This window comes from Mytilus trossulus, chromosome 2 (assembly GCF_036588685.1).
Source record: "Mytilus trossulus isolate FHL-02 chromosome 2, PNRI_Mtr1.1.1.hap1, whole genome shotgun sequence".
Taxonomy (NCBI): Eukaryota; Metazoa; Mollusca; class Bivalvia; order Mytilida; family Mytilidae; genus Mytilus; species Mytilus trossulus.
The window spans coordinates 87,554,660-87,575,560 of record NC_086374.1 but is presented as its reverse complement, the minus strand read 5'-3'; the positions used below and the strand labels follow the sequence as shown (position 1 = coordinate 87,575,560).

The 20,901-nt window shown below is 32.5% G+C and overlaps 3 protein-coding genes across 3 annotated transcripts in view; 1 reads left to right on the top strand and 2 right to left on the bottom strand.

Moving 5' to 3' along the window:
* Positions 1-1,434: 1,434 nt before the first annotated feature.
* LOC134705495 (organic cation transporter protein-like) lies at positions 1,435-10,971 on the bottom strand. The gene is made up of 4 exons (XM_063564214.1): positions 10,863-10,971; positions 3,922-4,103; positions 3,567-3,718; positions 1,435-1,865 (listed from the first exon to the last, which is right to left on the bottom strand). Exons 1-4 carry the CDS (start codon positions 10,867-10,869, stop codon positions 1,754-1,756), a joined length of 453 nt encoding a protein of 150 aa, XP_063420284.1. The 5' UTR covers positions 10,870-10,971; the 3' UTR covers positions 1,435-1,753.
* Positions 10,561-14,373, top strand: LOC134705494 (uncharacterized). Its single transcript, XM_063564213.1, has 5 exons — positions 10,561-10,727; positions 10,883-11,006; positions 12,203-12,411; positions 13,022-13,145; positions 14,127-14,373. The coding sequence occupies exons 1-5, from the start codon at positions 10,649-10,651 to the stop codon at positions 14,305-14,307; spliced, it is 717 nt and encodes a 238-aa protein (XP_063420283.1). The 5' UTR covers positions 10,561-10,648; the 3' UTR covers positions 14,308-14,373.
* Positions 14,374-18,661: 4,288 nt separating this feature from the next.
* The window catches only part of LOC134708251 (uncharacterized), a 51,643-nt gene continuing 49,403 nt past the window's right edge, over positions 18,662-20,901 (bottom strand). Inside the window, exons 10-12 of the mRNA XM_063568639.1 lie at positions 20,090-20,178; positions 19,759-19,839; positions 18,662-18,862 (exon numbers count right to left, since the gene is read on the bottom strand). Of these exons, the coding sequence (XP_063424709.1) occupies positions 18,701-18,862; positions 19,759-19,839; positions 20,090-20,178 (332 nt within the window). The 3' untranslated portion in view covers positions 18,662-18,700. The remainder of the gene's footprint in view (positions 18,863-19,758; positions 19,840-20,089; positions 20,179-20,901) is intronic.

Genomic DNA, 20,901 nt, shown 5'->3' with positions numbered 1-20,901 from the left:
TTTAAATTCATGCTATTCTTTTATATTACATTTGTAATGTTTTATGATGATACTTGATCAAATACATCTATATTTTGATCTTTAGTACGTATCAAAATAAGAATACATATTTACTTTTAGACCAACCAGATGCAAATAATTATCATTTCGCAAATACATAAAATATTATTGTCTTGGCCTATAATTTTCAAAGTGTGTCTAAATGTTTATATTTTTGTATGTTTTCGAGAAGACGTTACTTAGTTGAATAACTCGTGTCCTCTCCGTTTGTCCTTTTTAAACAATAAAATATTATCTTCAATCACAAAGTTGCAGTAAAATAATAACGAAAACAATGTATCTTTACACTACACTTCTATTCGTCTTACATATTAAGAATTTAAGGATGTTGACAAATATTACATTATCAAACCATACTTTTTCAAACGCATATTTATATTAAATCTGATCTCATCAAATTACTTTACGTTAGATCGACAACAAATTTGTTTTATTTGTAGTTTCAGATATATCGAGAATGTCATGTAACTCAATGACCTAAATTTCAGTAGGTGATTGCATGTCATATGTTCTTTTGATCTTGAGATAAATAATACTATCGAAACTAAAAGGTCTACTTCATATCATCTTGATCTTTTAATGTGTATTGAAACTAGAATCTATGACAAATGTGTACATTTCAAAATTCTTATTGTCAACTTCCCATTTCTCAGAAGTAACATAATCTATACTACTGGCTATTACATCACACACTTTTTAGCAACGACTGAAACCGACACTTCATAACTTTACGGCCACCATCATAAATTAGTAAAACAATACGATGTTTCTGTGTATCAACACACAAACGGCATGACCTCGAGGTCTTAGAACTCATTAGTATGCCAGAGTTATATTCTGATATTGGATTTTCCTGACATTTTTACTGAGTGTGAATTCGTATGATGGGTAATGTATGTATAGCAGAATAAGCTTACCCTTGTATATCTATGCTACGGTCTCACAGATACCAGAATTGAAATTTTATACTTGCGGCAGACGCGCGTTTCGTCTACAAAAGACCCATCAGTTACGCTCGGATAAAAAAAAGTTAAAAAGGCCAAATAAAGGTGAAGAACATTGAGGACCAAAAATCCCTTATAGTTTTGCCAAATGCATCTTAGGTTATCTAATCCTGAGGTAAAAAAGCTTCAGATTTTTAAAAATTCAAAGTTTTTTAAACAGTTAATTTATAATTATGACTATTTCAATGATAATTCACGTCAATACATAAGTGCTGACTACTGGGCTGGTGATACCATTGGGGAATAAAAACTCCACAAGCAATGGTATCGACCCAGTGGTTGTAAATAAACTCATCACAGATACCAGGATTACAATTTCTTATTTGCGCAAGAACTTGATGAGTTTTGTAACAACCAATAATTTGATGATTTTTGTATCGAGCAAGAACTTATTGAGTTCACACAGTATAATATGAGCAGATGTGACAAACTTATCAACCAGCATAATAGTAGCAATTTTATTGTTCACAAAAGTCGGATCACATGTCATCGCTAATTCCACAATACTTTTTTTTACTGTTGCAGGTTTAAATGTAGGTTGCACATTAAATCAGTTCGTAAAACACAAGCTGAAATGGACAAAAAACTGAATATACAGTTATCTGTAAAATCCAATCTCAATACTTTACAGAAAGGAACAATCATATGTATTTCTTTAAAAGAAAAATATTTTATTGCATTTTATACTGTTATATTTTGTTGTCATGGTTTCTTTTTTTTTCAAGAAGCTCGAAATCATTTTGGTCATCATCGTGTGATCTTTCCTCTATATCTTCTTTGACTTCATTATTATTAACAACCCTGTAATGAAAATTAACAGCATTGTTTAAAGGAAAACAAACATCAAGCAAAAATAAACTGTGTAAAAATATTCCCGGGCTTGTGTTTCCTATCATGATGTCTTTGATAGAGGGTTTCTGCTCACAACGAAGTTATTAACCAAGAGTTCTAAATGGTGAAGTTTTACGAACGCAATCACGAGTTGTTTGACCGTTATGGATATCCGTTTCACAGATGGTATCGGATATGTTCCTTACGTCGTAACTACAATCCCCTTCCCTTTTGATGAAGTTGACCTACCGAATAAGAATATTAAGGGGGTGTGTAATAACACGAATTACAGGATGGGTGCAATATGTGGAGCAGGATCTGCTTACCCTTCCGCAGCACCTGAGATCACCCCTAGTTTTTGGTGGGGTTCGCGTTGCTTAGTCTTTAATTTTTCTATGTTGTGTCTTGTGTACTATTATTTGTCTGTTTGTCTTTTTAAATTTTAGTCATTGGGTTGTCGGTTTATTTTCGATCTTTGAGTTTGACTGTCCCTCTGGTATCTTTCGTCCCTCTTTTCTAACACAATTGATAAAATTATTAGGCATCTTCAAATATTTGTCCGAACCCACTATAAATAAAAGAGATAAGGGATATACATATTGAAAAATACAAGTATTTCATCACGGAACTGTGATTCTTAGGTTTTGGTAGAAATGATGACGTAATTTACAAAATCAACCATAACTCATGATTTTTATTAGTATGTAACGTCACCAAAATCACTGTGTAGAGAACATAACTAAAGCTTAAGTTGACGAACATTTACGCAAAACTAACGAAAGGAACAAGTACCGACCGAAAAAATTGTACCAGTTAGGAAATATGACGAATGTGTGAAAAATATACAGAGATTGTTTAGAGGAACAACACAGATCACACACGGAAGAATGATAGACCACATCATAAAATAAGAGGATAACACAGTCGATATAAAGCTACACAAATAACTAAAATTTAAAAACCAAAATCTGAAAACCTAAATCGAGGATGCACTCGGAAGTTATGAAAAGTAAGCAGCTTCCTGACAAAGGAATACTCGAAATTTGGAACATTCCCTGGCAACAGAATTGCTTCTACTAAAAGAAACTGAAAACAGAAACGATTCATTGATAAAACATTTTCATGTTTCTTTGGAAAATCCATGTCACATTTTACAAAACCAATGATTAAACGGCAATTAATGATACCATGGTCCTGTGTTTTTATCAAAAGAAATATTTTTAATAGACCACTTTTGAGTTCATCCGTCACCGGAAAAAACTCGTCATTTATACGCGCCTTTATCACCGTCATTTGTGCGTTTAGGGGCGTCGTCACTTACTTTCCATTGTTGAGCGAGTGGTTGGAAAACTATAATTCTATATTGTACGAATAATTCGGCAAATTGAATTCTCAAAATTGACAATCAACACTGCTTGCATTAGGGAATTGTCAGTAAGTACCTACAGAGCAACCATTATTTCTAGTTTATCCTGCACAAAGACGATCACTAAGACGCTTGATGTACGTAAATAGTGCAGGGATACAGGCGACCCCCTCTATCTGGTAAATGACGTCATAAAGGCGTGCATAATTGACGAGTTTTTACCGGTGACGGATGAACTCGAAAGTGGTCTATTACTTATGTTTGAAAAATAACAATCGTATAATATTTAGTTCTAGAATGTTCACCTTCCCAACTTCACAGCATCTTCAACAGTATCTGGTAAGAAGGTGTCCTTGGTTTCAGGCAAAAAAACGCAGGGTTTACCAGCTGCTAGTCCAAAAGCACCAAATATAATAGTTGGTAAGGCACGTCCAAACTTCGTATCAAGCAATAGTCCCTACAAAGTTCAAAATTTTAACAATGTAAAATTGAGAATTTACTTTTTATATTCTAAAATTTAAAATGTGCTAAAGAAAATATTCCTACCTGTTACTTTTTGTCATGTGAAATTGGTCTTTATTTATTTATTTATCGTTATATTTATAAAGAGACAAATTATATAAAGTGTGAAATAAAACGGTGGCTATAAATGACTCTTACTAAATCTCCAATATATGAGGATGACATGGAGCCGATTCTACCAGCACCAAAACAGAGGCTAATAAAGAATCCACGGGTAACTGTCGGAGCTACCTCTGCAGTATATAGATATAACAGTAAAAATGCTCCATTAAAAGTTAACCTCCCAAGCATATACAGTGCTACTAACATGGAATGTGAAGCTGGAAAAAAATGTAAAACAAATTAAAATGATCTGTTACACATTCACATTACTTAGTCTTGTATAGACGAAACGCGCGTCTGGCGAACTAAATTATAATACTGGTACCTTTGATAACTGTTTACGCATGTACAGTATATATGTCTATATATGTTCTGACTAATAGAACTTTGGGTGAAATGGTCTTAACCAATAATCATGGGAACATTTGGTTTTTCACTCATGCGTTTTAACTTCCAAATAAGAGGGGTTGGTTTTTGGCTTATTTCCTTTCATTTCCAGAAATCGTGCAAGATATCGACAAATTATTTTTTCTAAAATGATAGTTGCGAAATGTCGTAACACGTAAATTTTGATTGCAAGGGTACGTTGAACGTAAATGTGAGTTTTCTCCCCTCTTGTATTTAAAAATACGCGTATGGTGATATAACTGATTAACCAATTATAATTAAGACCTATGGTCTTTTGATTTGAGGTCCTTGGTTTTTGACCTTGAAAGAGATCTCAAGGTCATAGCTTAATTTGACGTTCTAGATCTTAACCTTTGCTTTCACCACATATGTATACATGATAAAGCCATGAGACTTTTGGCAAACGGTATCAAACCATTAAACCTTGAAAAAACAACCGGAAGTGACCTTGTGTAAACCGGAAGTAGCTATTTATTGTACCTTATTAATATAAAAGTATATAGAACCAGATATTTTTGGAATCAGTGTCAAGTATATATTCAATTATTATTGGAAATAGCATTTTTCAATCCGAGAGTAAGAAATTATCTCCTTTATTTAAAAAATATTGTATAGAAACCATATATTTTTTGGAATCAGCGTACAATAAGCTATCGTTTGACGATTGAAATGACATATTAAACTTAATTTCACAACTTTCATATTAAAATACATTGTGTTTGTGGAAAGACCTACAATTGTTCTCTGAACAATTGGTTTTTAATTGTACTTGAAATTTGAATAAATGTAAACTGAGAATATCAAATATTAAAAAGTTCTTATGTTTCATTAAAAAAACTCAACAACCTAGCTATAACGTTGCAATAATGTTTAAATATTCTGAATAATACTTTATAGGAATTAGAAAAAGTTGTAACTATTGTTCAAATCATTTCGAAGATGATTCTATCGAATGTTGCCTGTTAAATTTCTGAATTTGAATAAGATGTTTAAAAAAGGACAAAAAGATATTAGATTTTCTATCTTGATCAAACAACAATCTTCAGTTGAAGGAAGATAAAACATGGTCGAAAATACGAAAATACATTGCTATGGCAAATGAAGATAAGACCAAAAGAAAAACAATAGTATACTAACACAATATAAAAAAAACAAAAAGACTGATCAACGTGCTCCAATTCTCAGATATAAGTAAACTGAGAATATCAAATATTCAATAGTTCTTATTTTTAATGAAAAACTCCAACAACCTAGCTATAACGTTGCAAGACTGTTTAAATAATAGTTTATTGGTACTAGAAAAATGTATTTTATTTCGTTTGAAATAGGGTTTTTCCCGTTTGCTATTTGTAGTTAATATTTACAGATGGGAACTGCTATTTGTAGTTAATATTTACAGATGGGAACTAGTGTAACTAGTTCGGATACTGGTTTTGTAACAGTATGTACTATTTATAAGTTTGGTGTTAGGTGCAGGAGGCACGAGGAAAGTTTTGGCGGTTTTTATGGGTGGGGTTTAAAGGTACTATATAAAGTTTGGGATTTAAATGTATTAGTATCGAAGGTGCTCGCAGTTACGTCGGATTGAAGTTGGTCACATAGGTATATGTGCAGTTGCTGCTATGTTTATTGTACGTACAGGCGTTGGAGGCATTAGCCGGGGGAAAAGAAACGATGCGAAAGAGGAACAATGTTATATGTCATGTGTTTATATAATGTTTCGATTGAAGAAATATGTACAATTCAGTAAAATAAAATATTGTATCGCAAGAGAAAATAAGATGTTACTGCGAGCAACTAATCCTATATCTGTGTTTGTCTTGTTTATAGCCTATTGAATTAGAGATAAAATGCTTTAAATTCGGACGAGCAGGGCGAGGGAGAATTTAAAGGTTGTTTTAATCATTTCGATTAACATTCTTACGAATGTTGCCTTTTTAGATTCTGAATTTGAATAAGACGTTTAAAGATTGAGGAAAAGATATTAGATTTCCTTTTTTGACCAAACAACAACCTTCAGTTGAAAGAAGATATACCATGGTCAAAAATGCGAAAATACATTGCCATGGCAAATAAAGCAAAGACCAAAAGAAAAACAATGGAATACTTACACAATATAAAAAAAAGACTGATCAACGTGCTCCACGTGTGGTACATGTACCTGAACAAACCATCCTGTAAGCAGATTGAACAGATACAAGAACGGTGAACACTTACTTGTGTCTGTGCTCTCCAAGTATAAAGTTTGGAATCAAATTTGTGAACGCATTTGTTAACTGTGAGATAGCCACCAATATCAATACACGCTTTTGGTATATACCAAATCCATTTATCTACTTGATAATGTCTTCGTAATGAATAGTCATGTTTATATCCAAGCAGTAAACAGTACAACAGTACAACAATACAACAGGTAGGCTTACCAACATACATGAGATTTATGGTCCAACGAGCATTTATTAATATTTAAACATTTATCTATATTTAAAAACTGCCAGTTAGATTCATTTAACATGACAGAACTGAAAATCCAAGTCATTGAGTATGTTAAATCATTATACGATCAAGGCATATGACTGTTTTGACAAATCAAACTTCAAGGTCAATGCTTCGCCAGTAAATGTATTAATACATTTGTTGAGAATCATTTTAGAACACAATGTACTTGAATTTGATGGGAAAATTTACAAACAAATAAAAGGTACGGCAATTGGTGCAGTTCCTTCACCGGAAATCTGTGACATACTTATGTTTGAAATAATGATTCAAATTATTTCTGCATTTTAATATAAAGACAAAATATTCAATCATGGCAGATATGGAGACGATGGATTCATAATATATGATGGAACATCAGATGAAATTATAGTTTTTTTTCGTCCAGCAAATGATTATAACCCCTTATTAAAGTTCACCTATGAAATCAAAAACGATAAAATGTCGTTCTTGGATGTTGATATAATTAAAGGTCAAAGTTTTACAACATATGACATTCATTACCTCGAAATACATTTTAAAGAAACAAATGCTTATCTGTTTCTGCACAGAAATAGCTGTCACTCACGGATTTACTAAAGGTGAAGCAATACGGCAAATTCTAAATACAAGTGACCATAACAAATTAATAAACAATCTAACTAATTTCAAAGTGAAATTGTTAGATAGGGGTTATGATAACGTTGAAATAGATGATAGTTTTACTGATGCTTTATCAATTGACCATACTAATTCATTACAACAAAACAAATCCAAAGAGAAGCAAAGTGTTCCGTTAGTTTTAATAACTAAATATAATCCATATATACGTAAAATTAAGAAACGTATAATGAAACACTGGCATTTATTACATTTCGACAAAGACTGTGTACAAATATTCAATACAGCACCAATAGTTGCGCATAGCAAACATAAAAGTATTGGAGATATGCTTAGTAGATCAATGTTAAAGACTTTAGCATTAAATGGACAGTTGGACCCCTGATGATGGTAGATCTGTCATAATAACTAGATATATTGAAAAAGAATTAAAATATAAATATATCAATATAAACATGGATCATTTTCATATTTGATTATGTTCAAACAATGCATCTTAAGATGACAATCCCAAGCTTAACTACCGAAACACGAAATTATTTATTTGTGTCGGGTCCTATCAGCAATATGGGATGCGTGGTTGCATGGGTGTTTTATTGTAACAAGTTGTTTGTGCACGAAGCATGATTTTTTTAAGTGAAGCTTCAATTATCTTATTATTTTCATTTATTTATTGGTAAAGGATTTTTTCTTGTTATAGGATTATCGAAACTTTTCACTTGATGTTTGTTTTCAATAGATAAATACTCCAATCAAAATATATTATCGTTAAAACATTTGCTTTGAAGGAGACTTGGTTGATTGATGCTTGCTTTGTGTCTTACAAGGTCATTTTATTCATTTTTAACATAGAGGGTATTCGTAATTGTTTAAGTAACTCAACAGTAAAATTAAATGATGTCACACATTATAAATTCTTGATACCAGTTCAACTCTCCTCTAACCTGAGAAATTGGTTGAACACATTACCCTAAAAAAGCTATAATTTACTCATCAGATCCTTTTCAGATTTTCAAAGTCCTTTGTACTTTTTTACATCATTCGTAGTGAATTTTAAAGAAATGCAACAAATATGGTCCCTCATTGTATATTTTTTTATATTCGAATTCTTAAAATACTCATGCACCTCTAAAAGATTAAGTGTTTGTATGTCATAAGACTGCTTCTGTTTACCCTTTTTATAAATTATATAGACGACCAGGGACGATTTAGAGCTTGATATATTGAATAAGCATTCGCTATTGTTGTAGACTGTGTATTGACTTCTGAATATATGTGTACGTCATTTTGATGTTATAGACATGTTTCTGTTGTTGTAGACTGTATGTTGACCTATAAATATCTGTGTATGTCATTTGGTTGCAAGAGACATTTATCTAATGTTTAGACTCTATGTTGACCTCTAAATAATTTTATATGTCATTTTGGTTGCTATAGATATGTATCTATTGTTGAAAACTGTATACTGAAAATTAAGTATTGGAATTGGGAATGTGTCAAAGAGACAACAACTTGACCATAGAGCAGACAACAGCAGAAGGTCACCAACAGGTCTTCAATGCAGCGAGAAATTCCCGCACCCTGAAGCGTCATTTCAGCTGGCCGTTAAACAAATATATATACAAGTTCAGTGATAATAAACGCCATACTTAACTCCAAATTGTACATAAAAAACTAAAATTAAAAATAATACAAGATTAAAAAAGGCCAACGCTCCTGACTTGGGACAGGCGCTAAAATGCGGCGGGGTTAAACATGTTTATGAGATCTCAACCCTCCCCCTCTACCTATAGCCAATGCAGAAAAGTAAACATATAACATTTCGCACATTAAAATTAAGTTCTAGAGTCCGTATGTTGGCCGTTAGTTTTCTCGTTTGAATTGTTTTACATTGTCTTATTGGGGCCTTTTATAGCTGACTATGCGGTATGGGCTTTGTTCATTGTTGAAGACAGTACGGTTACCTATAGTTGTTAATGTCTGTGTCAGTTTGGTCTTTTGTGGATAGTGGTCTTATTGGAAATCATACCACATCTTCTATTTTAATTATTCTAAAATATTTTTGAATGTCATTTGGTTGCTATAGATATGTTTCTATTGTTGTAGACTGTATGTGGACCTATAAATATCTGTGTATGCCATGTGGTTGCTATAGATATGTTTCTATTGTTGTACACTGTATGTGGACCTATAAATATCTGTGTATGCCATGTGGTTGCTATAGATATGTTTCTATTGTTGTACACTGTATGTGGACCTATAAATATCTGTGTATGTCATTTGGTTGCTATAGATATGTGTTTATTGTTGTAGACTGTTTGTTGAACTCTCAATGTTTTTTTGGATATCATTTGGTTGCTATATATATCTGTCTATAATTGTAGACTGCATGTTGACCATTAAACTATTTGTGTTAGTCATTTGTTACCGGAGTCATTTCCAAGATCTCCATTTTTTTAATCTTATTGACATTGTATAGGGGATTGCCCTAAGGTTCACTCAGTGCGAAACACTGGTCCTGCTACCTTTTGAATCTTGTTTAGTTGTAAAAATAATTTCGGTGCCAAGTATAAATTCAAGAGCCGTAAATTACACTCATTTTGTTAACAATGGGTTCAAATGATAATTTACGTTATGATCTGCACTGATAATAAACTACTGAATGTAGTCAAAATGTCGATTATTTTGGTAGGACTGATCTGTCTTCCCCTACAACGTATTCCTTTAATGTATGTAAATGTGCATGCCTAGATTTGCAAGATGACATTTATGAATTTACAAAACGACGAAAAAGAGTACCGGGCAAGCAGCCTTTATTAATGACGACGAAATACTGGATAAGTTAACTTATACAAGGCCCCGGATAAAATAATACAAGGCAATTCAAAAGAGAAAAATAATGGCCTGGCTTATTATATGAAAGGAAAACCAATTATTGTCAAAAAACAATGATACACTAGTAGAACAAAGATAGTGTGACGAGGTTAAACATGTTGTTAGTCTATGATTACATTAGAAATTCATTAAGCTTAATTTTGCTTAATTTATTATGACCTAAATTGGCCTACAAGGAACATCTAGTTTTCTGTTAGTACTTATATATGACCTTATCAATAAGTACCTGTACAATTACAACTTACACATTGGAATAGTGTGTAGATTGTAACAATTATCTCTTACGTTTCAATTGTCAACTTTATCTTATGAACCTATCTAAAAATACCATCACTGACGGAAATGGACAGTTCATATTAAATGTATGGAAATAGAAGAATATAGCAGCTATGAGAAGGTTACATTGTCAACAGTTTGTTTTCAGGCTTTGACAATCTTGTTAAGTATATCATAATATTTAAGTATGTAGGTGAAATGCAAGAATTCTTAAGGACGTAACCGATAATACACTTCCCCTAATATAGATATTGATTTTCAGAATGATTGCATGCCAAGTAAATGTTGATGCTTGTATATACCTTGCATGATTTATTTACAGCTGAATGTTTTAGTCAATTTTCGCCTGGATTGCCAGCCCAACTTACCAATTGTTCTGGAAGCACACAATATTGTGTAACTTATTTACATAACTACGGTAATGGCTACAGGGAAACAACTAAAGGGTAAGTCTCAAGCTATATAAAGTCAAAAGGAATTTCGAAGATTTAAACAATTTTCTCCTTGATTAATCCTTATTGTAGGGACATTATTTCATATACTGTACAATTCATTTTCAAAAACCAGGATCTTTTGTTTTGTGTTTAGTGCTAACTTTAATACAAAGTAAAATCACAAAAATACTGAACTCAGAGGAAAATCCAATCGGAAAGTCCATAATCACATGGAGAATCAAATGACAAAACACATCATGAACGAACGGACAAGAAATGTCATATTCCTGACGTGCACAAATGTTTTACAATTACAAAAAATATATCTTTGTGCAAAACAGGAGATGTGTCTTATGAATACGTCAATGATTCAATAACACACAAAATACACACATAACCAAATTAAATCGAAGTTTACATACAGTCTGCACTGTTATACATATGTTCGAAGCGATTTGGAAAGCCGTAAATATCATCGAGTCTGAAAAGTTATCATTTTTTGAATCAGAAAACAATTAAACATCTAATAACAATACAAAAATCGCCAAAAATAAATGCAGTTCGGAGGTCCTTGGCTTAGGGTATGCACACAATACACTTTTAAACTTGTTGTTAGCGGTAAAATCTCTCATTTCAAATTTATAAGCCATAGACTCAGAAAAGATCATTGAAAAAAACTTTATACTATGAAAATGGTATACCAGGGATAAAAAAAACAAACAAGATCAAATGATGCATCAATGTGGTGTCCAATATATAAGATTTTTGCAGTTGCTAGAAGTGCGTCCAACGATTTAAACTGCTGATGAATGTAGTCATAACATATATCAGTGGTTGTAATCAGCAGGTGACTTTTTACAGAAATATTATGAATCTTACAAAAAGACAAGATCTTTAAGAAAATGCTTTTTTTTAAACTTCATTCACAATAAAATTAACGGTACCAACTTTCTTGCATCAGATTCGCATTTCGACAATACATGTCTCTTCAGTGATGTTCGTGGCCAAAATATTTGATATCCAAAGCTTATATAAAAGATGAAGAGCTATAATCCAAAAGGTCCAAAAAGTATAGCAACAACATTTCACTATGTTCGTGTAACATTTTGTTAACCTTAAGTTTTAACGTTTTAAAATATTAAAAGCAAGTGAGTTTTGTAGAATAGTGTGCTTCTTGACTAGATTTCTACTTTTACTTATAATTACAGATGTGCCAGCGCTTATGAGTGTCAGGCGTCTTTAATAGACACAGCAAGTGGTCAGTGTAATGTATATAGCGAAGATCAACTTTACAAGTCTGATTTTAAATGTAATTACTGTTGTACCAAAGACAAATGTAATGGAAGAATTGTTCCTCCGCACGAGACGATGTACACAGGACACGTGACCTTACCTACAACGATAAATACAACTACAAGTATGAATGTATTGTATTTCATTTGATTTAAAACAGTTATTGGTGTATCATTATAATTGTTTATCATAACACAATTTTACTCAGATGGCTCATGCTGTCTCATTGAAGTGTTTGGGTATGTTCAGTGCCGTGCTAGTTGCATTAAATCTATTTTTTTTTAATTCCAAAATCATGTAAGAATTGTATATGTCTTTCGAAGTCTATGACATCTGCACAGTTGAAACCAATGATATTCTAAAGTTACAGCAATAAAAAGAGAAATATAAGTGATATAAAAAAAAAACGCATACCTTATAAATGAAAACAGCAGCAATAGTTAAATTGAGCTGGTCTGATACAATCATAAATGAAAAAAGCGCAACCATTAACTGTGAGTCGTCTTCATAACCCCGACTTCAATTGACTGCTCCTCCAAACATCGTGGTCTATTCCAATAAACCATTTATTTGGCTGCAACACAAACCCTAGTAATTAAGAAATACATAAAATTGAGAATGGAAATGGGGAATGTGTCAAAGTGTATATGTACATTGTGTATATTGTATTGTCGCTGGAGTTGTTTTTCTCCATTTTAAAAGTATTTGAAATGGTGAACGCCTTATTTTAACAGCTAAATGCTTAGTTAAGCCATCACCGTCATCACCAGAAGTATCACAGGACTGTTCAGATTCTACACCATACTGTATCACACATTATACTAACTACAATAACGGATACAGAGAGACCACTAAAGGGTAGGACATTTCAATATACTCATTCAAGCGTAGTCATAGCATAGTTAGATTTACTGCAATGTAGCAAACTGGTTTTTTTTTTAAATACAAACTTTTTTTCAAAGGAATGAACATTACAGAAAAGCAGTTTGTATTTTTTTAATTTGTTATTATTGCATTCGATATAACTGGCATATAGATCATGATAAATAAACACAATATGAACAAAAATACATTATGTACAAAATGTCTTCTCACCATTATCCCGATTGATTGATTGATTGATTTTTGGGGTTTTATCCATTCGTCACTACTGGATGAAGCCATAGTGTCCGGAGAGAATATCGGACCTTCTGCAGGAAGAATTATTACCATTTTAGATAAATTGCAATAGTCCTGACCTGGTACAGACATTTGTAAATGCCAATTACGGACACAATATGTATATGTCAGATGAGTTTTACACTTATAGAACAGCCATTTCTCACTCTCAAATACCAAATAGTCTTGGCACTCACACCACATCGTCCTATATCTATTGACATCTGACTTCCAAACTTATACTCTTCCGAAGCACCTGATTTCACTCCCGGTTTTTAGTGGAGTTCGTGTTGTGTCTTATTTATTATTTGTAACTGTCGAAGTAAATGTCTTTTGGTTTTATGAGTCTTTGTTTACTCCTTGGTTTTGATTGTTATTGTCTTATGGGAAAGGCATTCCTCGCTCCAAATTTCAAATTATGTTAGCATCTAATTGACCATTATTGACCAATCATTTATTTATGTCGTATGCAACGCAATGTTTTGGGAAATAAAAGGACACTTTCTTTCTTTTTTTTTTTAAGAATCAATCGATTTGTGAATTTTGAACAGCGGTAAACTACTGATGCCTTAATTTATTCATATTGTTCATGAAGTAAATTAACAAAACACACATTTGCGCAAATGTTGGATTAGGTATTGTGTATTATAATCATGAATATAAAAAAATTTCCAATTACAGGTGTGCAAGTAAAGCAACTTGTGATGCAACAAAATCCGGCAACACAAAGTATAATGACCAGTGTACTTACTTCGACGAGAACTTTTTATACAAGTCTGATTTTACATGTTCATACTGCTGTACGAAAGATATATGTAATACTGGAGTATTGCCTCCTCATGAAACAATTTATCAACCTTAATGAAGTTAACGTTAGTACGGGATTTCTTTGAATACAAAAATTTACACTTCATATATTTTCGCTAAATTTGTAGGTACTAGTTTCTAACAAACGATCTGCATTTCTACAAGACACAACGCGTACAATGCTCACTGCACATTAATCTACTTTCAGTTTTTTCTAAAATACTTTTATAGAAAATGTCACTTAAATTTCTAAGCAAAGACATCCAACATGAGTCCACCTCATAATAGAACATGTCAAAAGTTAGAACAAACTTTATGCCACTGCTAGTGGACATTTCGTCCCCGAGGGTATCACCAGCCCAGTAGTCAACACTTCGGTGTTGACATGAATATCAATAATGTGGTCATTTTTAATAAATTTCCTGTTTACCAAACTTTGAAATTTTTGAAAAAACTAAGGATTTTCTTATTCCAGGCATAGATTACCTTAGCCGTATTTGGCACGACTTTTTGGAATTTTGAATCCTCAATGCTCTTCAACTTTGTACTTGTTTGGCTTTATAACTATTTTGATATGAGCGTCACTGGTGAGTCTTATGTAGACGAAACGCGCGTCTGGCGTACAAAATTATAATCCTGGTACCTTTGATAACTATTTATGTATTTGCTTTTTCCCTCTCGATATTTCTTTGATATTTCAATTAAAAAAAATTATTCTTCAACCCGTGTACAAAGTAAAATCACATACATAGCTCCGAGGAATATTCAAAAAAGGAAGGTCTTTAATCAAACTAATCAAATGGCAAAATCAAAATCTCAATCAAATCAAACGAATGGATAACAACTGTCATATTCCTGACTTTATACCGGCACTTTCTCATGTAGAAAATGGTCGGTTGAACCAGGTTTTATAGCTAGCTTATACTCTCACTTGTATGACAGTCGTTAAAAAAAGTCCATTATATTGACAACAATGTGTTAACAAAACAAACACAAACAATAGGTAAAAATGTCACAAACAGGGGTACAGCAGTCAATAGTTGTGTCATCGTCTTTTTTTCTTTAAAAACAAACAAATGTATCAAAGCGCACTGCATAGACACTGGTAACGTTTTACAAAGTCTGAGTAGGAGCTACCAGCTCTTGAATACCGAATAAGCTGAAAAATGTATATCCCATGTGCAGGTGAAGTTGGTATATTGCTACTAAGGTGAAGGAAATTGACAATTTCAAAGTAAAAATCGTTTGGTATTGAGATGACTGTGTGTGTCAAATTCGAGATATAGGTCTGACAATGAGGCGGAGGAAGCCGAGTCTGTTGTTTCTCTTTTTAAGTTCTGGTTCTGTGGGATTTATTAATGCAACCCAATCAGAAGAGTTTGGATTGTTAATGGAAAGAACATCATCAATATATATGAAAGTGAAATTAAATAACCTGACCTCTTTGTCTGAAGAAACTCCGATCCATAAGAAAAGAAGATGAGGTCGACAAAGAGAGGCGCACAGTTTGTTCCCATAGGAATGCCGACAATTTGTTGAAAAAGTCTACCTCCAAATTCAATAAATATGTTGTCAATAAGAAACTCCGGCAGACTGATCACTTGTTCCTCTATGTAGCATGTTTTATCCTTTTGTTCACTATTAACAAAATATGCCTTATGAAATCCCAAGTAATAACTATATGGCGTGTGCTACCATTTTAATGTTGAAAAGTAAACGTACATAATAAATGTTATTTCAGAATAACGTTTTGTTTTCTTTAAGTTAAGTTTAAAAAGCTTTTAGGCAAATACATATGTTTCTGTATTTAATTTAATCAACACGAAGATTTTTTTCTTCTGACAGTTGTATTATTGTGATGTATTATTGTGAACTTGACATTCGTTTCATTTCCGCCATTGTTCTGTCTTGAGTTTTATTTATTTTTCTGTTTACATTATAAATGTACATTTTCTTTAAACTTGATTAAAAGTGTTTCCGATATGTTATCCTCTAAATTATACTATCAAAATATGTCCAGCTGCTTTCCCACTTGATTGTACTGTAAGAGTACACTGAGTATGAAGTAATATAAATGGTGAACATAAAACTAATAACAAAAGTAAAGCTTTAAAATACAAAAAGTCATTAAACAAAACTTTAGGTAGTAGCAATGAACAGCGTTTTTATTTAATCTGTTTCATAAAAACCTTTCGAACGCACCTAATTTGCAGACTGACAAGTGGAGAAAAGGAGAACGGTATTGTGGTATCTCTTGGTAGGATAGCTTCCCGGTAAGCTGGTACCTCTTGGTAAGATAGCTTCCATGTAAGATGGTACCTCTTGGTAAGATAGCTTCCCTGTAAGCAGGAACCGTCTATCAAGAAATTCATGATAGCAAATGTAATTTATGAAATATCACATCTACTGGGAGTTCAGTTTAGTACAACTGGGCAGCTGAAATCTTCACTTTTGTAGTAAAGACTTGTTTTAATCGACCCTCGTTGTCAATTTCTAAACCGCTTCTTCCATTTATCTAGCTAATTCAGTTTGGTAAAATAAAACAAAAACGGAATAAACTGGCATGTTCGAAGAAATAGGCGCTCGTTTTGTTTAAGAGTGTTTGATAGTGATAAGGGGTGTGTTCATTAGACTGGAACCGGGAGAAGAGGGGGAGATAAAAGAAGAAATGTTAAAAAAAACCCTTCTATGGTCGATTTACATCTTGGAAAAAAGAAGAAAAAGGAAAGTAAGTGGAAGGAAAGCGAATGGGAATCAGAGACCCCCTGTTTTTAACTTTTTTTAAATATGGTTTAGTAATTATATGTTCCTCGATCGTAATTTTAGCTCAGCACTGTTTGATATAAATATCACTGATTGCTAATATGTCTTTATGCATACAAATTTACAATTGAATAACATAGGGTTACTCAGAGCTTACACAACTAATAGAAATAACTCATTCTTCGTCAGATGTTTACTGTATCAATGATGGTTTAATAAGGAAGCAGACATGTTTTGTCTATTTCCCAGCGGTCGACTCTTTGCGTCTATGACATTCATTTACGCATGCACTGTCAATAGCAATAGACAACGTGACCAATGAATGCTCTGTTCCATGCTTTTAAATTAACAAATCATGAACTAAACCCATTTTTCTGAATTTTCAATTCAAAGAGAATACCGAGACGAACAGCAAAACGTATCTAAGTTAAACATCGCCTGATGAAATTGCAATTGACAAAACCACACACATAAACTTGATATTGAGCATCACTAACCCAAACAAAAACCATTGTGTTAAAAAAGAGGGAGAGTCAAATTCTTAGATCGAAACTAAACTGACAACTCCATGGCTAAAAAGGAAAAAGACAAACAGACAAACAGACAAATAATAGTACACAAATTAGAGGAAGTAATTACTTTTCTTATATTCCAAACACCAAATGTCTAATATGAAGGGAATTGTACTGGAATACTGTGTCAAATGAGAGAAATATATTTTCCATATTCCAGCGCTATTTAGATTGTTATTTAATACAAATGGAAAGTTCAAAAACGGAAATTAAAATCATATAGTTTGTCAAAATAATTTGAAATCTCAGCTTACTTTAATTGTCAATTTTACGACGTTTAGATATAAAGCACATCTGATGCTTGCATATGGAGAATAAATCTACCAGTTTAAACCATATTCCATAGCTTTAAATTCTTAACACTGGGTTTTTTTCTTGACAGAAAATTCTTGCTTACAAGGGAGTTTTTTTAACCAATGGTTCCATGTGGTGAAATCGTTGAGTTGTTTGACAACTATGAAATATCTGTTTCACACATGACGACGGATATTTTCCAATAGTTGTAACCACAATCCCTTCCTCTTTTCTTGTCGAATTTGGATTACTACTTAATGTTGTATTTACATAAAAGTTATCAAAAGTACCAGGGTTATAATTTAGTACGCCAGACGCGCGTTTCGTCTACATCAGAAGACTCATCAGTGACGCTCATATCAAAATATCTATAAAGCGAAACAATTACAAAATTGGAGAGCATTGGGGATCCAAAATTCCAAAAAGTTGTGCCAAATATGGCTAAGGTAATATATGCCTGACATAAGCAACACGAAGGAGCACCTGTTCACATCCCTGTATGTTTTTATTATGTTTTTGGGGGATGGGGGGCTTGTGTTGCTCAGTTTTAGGTTTTATATGTTTTGTAGACTGTATGGAGTTTGTCTTTTTTTATATTTTTTCGAAGGTTTTATGTCATGGCGTTGTCGGTTTGTCTCCTACTTCGGAATTCAAATATCCATTTGGGATCAGCCGCTTTCTTTTTAATATAAGAGAATTACTTGCGAAATGAAGAGCACAATTAAAGTACCTCTTTCGCAGTTTCTATTCAAACTTATTTTCAATCATTTATCAAATTGCTTTTATTACATTCTAATTTCAAACATGTCTAGACATTGTTTATGGTTTTATAGTAGTTAATGGATTGCATCGTTGTGGATGTTTACGTATAATATGGTTATTACAATTTGAATGGTCACAACACTCAAAAAATTCTATCGTATCCATTTCCATCACAGCTGTCCCAGTCTTATGGAGGGTCGAATTGTAGTGGTTGCAGTCCTAAAAAAAAAGCAAAACTGACATTATCTAAATACTATTTATGCATCACATAAAAAGCGTATGTAGATAATAAATACAAACTTTTTTTATATTCTTACATTCAAAACACTAACTAGAGGTGGTTGGTTCGAATGTCCTTCTATATATCTTTTTTCAACTTTACCAGAAGAATAGAGTTTTATATAAACACATACTTTGTTTATTCTAAGATGGCCACATATATAAAAATCAGAAGATGTGGTATGATTTCAAATGGGACAACTCTCCACCAGAGACCAAATAACATATAAGTTTACAACTATAGGTAACCGTACAGTCTGGGTAGGTCTACAAACAATGAACGAAAAACAAATATGAAAAACAACAAAAAATGACAACTACTGTGTACAGGCTCCAGACTTGGAACAAGTTTGTTGGCGCCCCAACCTCCCTCTAACATGGAACAGTGTTTCAACAGTACAACTATTATACTAAGATTTCAGAATACCTAAAGTAGAACACGTACATTACAAAAGTTGCAAAAAAGGCGAAAGCAACCCTAGGCTTCCTCAGAATATTCCGATTTGTAAGAGGTTTTTTTTTATTATTTTCTAATTATATGTTGATGTTGGGTTGATGTTTTTTTTCTTTTCTTTTTTGTTTAACTTTTTATGGCTTTTTTTGGGGGGGTGGGGACAGGATGGGTCTGTTTTGTTCCTTTTGTTGTTTGTTTGTTTAATTAAAAATGTTTGTTTGTTTTATATTGTTTTTATATTTGAATAATCTGTTTTTGTGAAATTAAAGGGAACAATATCAAAGATTTCCACATTTTAAAGCCATCATATTGTAAATCGATCTTGTAGGGGGACTTATAGTTTCAGAGTTTTAAAACAAATTGACTTATAAGAGGAACTTACGGTTCTTGCCATACAACCCATCTTGTAGAAACAGAGATTGTCGTTATCAGATCCGCCATCTACTCTACTCAAATAACATTGCTGAAGTGAACATTTTTAATTATTACATTTCTCGTATTACCATGATTTCTGATATATTCATTATCTAGAAAATTTTAATGTTTCTTCCTCTAAGGCAAATTCAAAAATGGGAAGTCCATAAACTGAAAAGATTAAACGCAGTCCGGTGTAGTTTTGGTTCCCGTCGATAGTAATATGACGTATATATAATTTTGATCTAATCGAATTTTCAAATTGTAAATTTTCCCAATCTAACTGTATATGTACTTACATCTGCACCCGGATTACACTTTGTAGTATGATTACATTCCTTTTCATGGCTGCTGTATTCACAATAATAACAATTAAGCGCTGGGGGTTCTACAAACACAATTAACTAAGTTTATTATAAATATCCCCTTATGAGTTGTCGCTTCAGTTCTGTAAATGTTTTCATACTGAGTTCGAAATCAAAATGATTTAATATTTGTATATTAAAAGTTTAACTAAATCTGAAATTTGTTAAATGGATAAAGATTATTATAAAAATGCCTTTATATCAATCCCCAAAGGTATAAAAAATATAGTCAAAAGAATTATCAATTTATCACTTTCCAAATATAATGTTCCTAAGTGCAAAGGCAATGCTATAATTATGTAACGTATTTCAAATACGTAGCTTCTTTCAGATATAACTATAAGATGAAGTTTTTATAATCAGACTTTTATATAGTTTCAAATGCACCTCTGAGTTTATGAACCTAATATGATTTTCGTTGCACCTCTGAAATTATCAACCCTGTATAGTGTGTGTGTGTGTGTGTGTTGCATTATCAACTAATATGGTGTTTGTTGTGCGTCTGATTTTATCAACCTTTCATTGCACCTCTGAGTTTATCAACCGTACATAATTTTCGTTGCACCTCTGACCTTACCAACTAAATATAATGTTTGTTGTACGTCCGATTTTATAAACCTTTCGTTGCACCTCTGAGTTTATGAACCCTATTAAATGTTCGTTGCCCCTCTTGGTTTATCTGCCTAATAAAGTGTTCGTTGCAGTCCTGGGATATTAAATTGGCCAAAGCAAACACAAGGAGTGCT

Bases quoted from the DNA above. Each gene is read 5' to 3' on its own strand.
- LOC134705494 (XM_063564213.1), top strand. From the start codon at position 10,649: ATGGAAATAGAAGAATATAGCAGCTATGAGAAGGTTACATTGTCAACA. The intron at 10,728-10,882 runs GTATATCATAAT...ATTTATTTACAG, and splicing joins GGCTTTGACAATCTTGTTAA to CTGAATGTTTTAGTCAATTT. The intron at 11,007-12,202 runs GTAAGTCTCAAG...TTATAATTACAG, and splicing joins TACAGGGAAACAACTAAAGG to ATGTGCCAGCGCTTATGAGT.
- LOC134705495 (XM_063564214.1), bottom strand. The intron at 3,719-3,921 runs GTAAGAGTCATT...TGAACTTTGTAG, and splicing joins CCTCATATATTGGAGATTTA to GGACTATTGCTTGATACGAA. The intron at 1,866-3,566 runs GTGAACATTCTA...TTTTCATTACAG, and splicing joins GATGCTGTGAAGTTGGGAAG to GGTTGTTAATAATAATGAAG.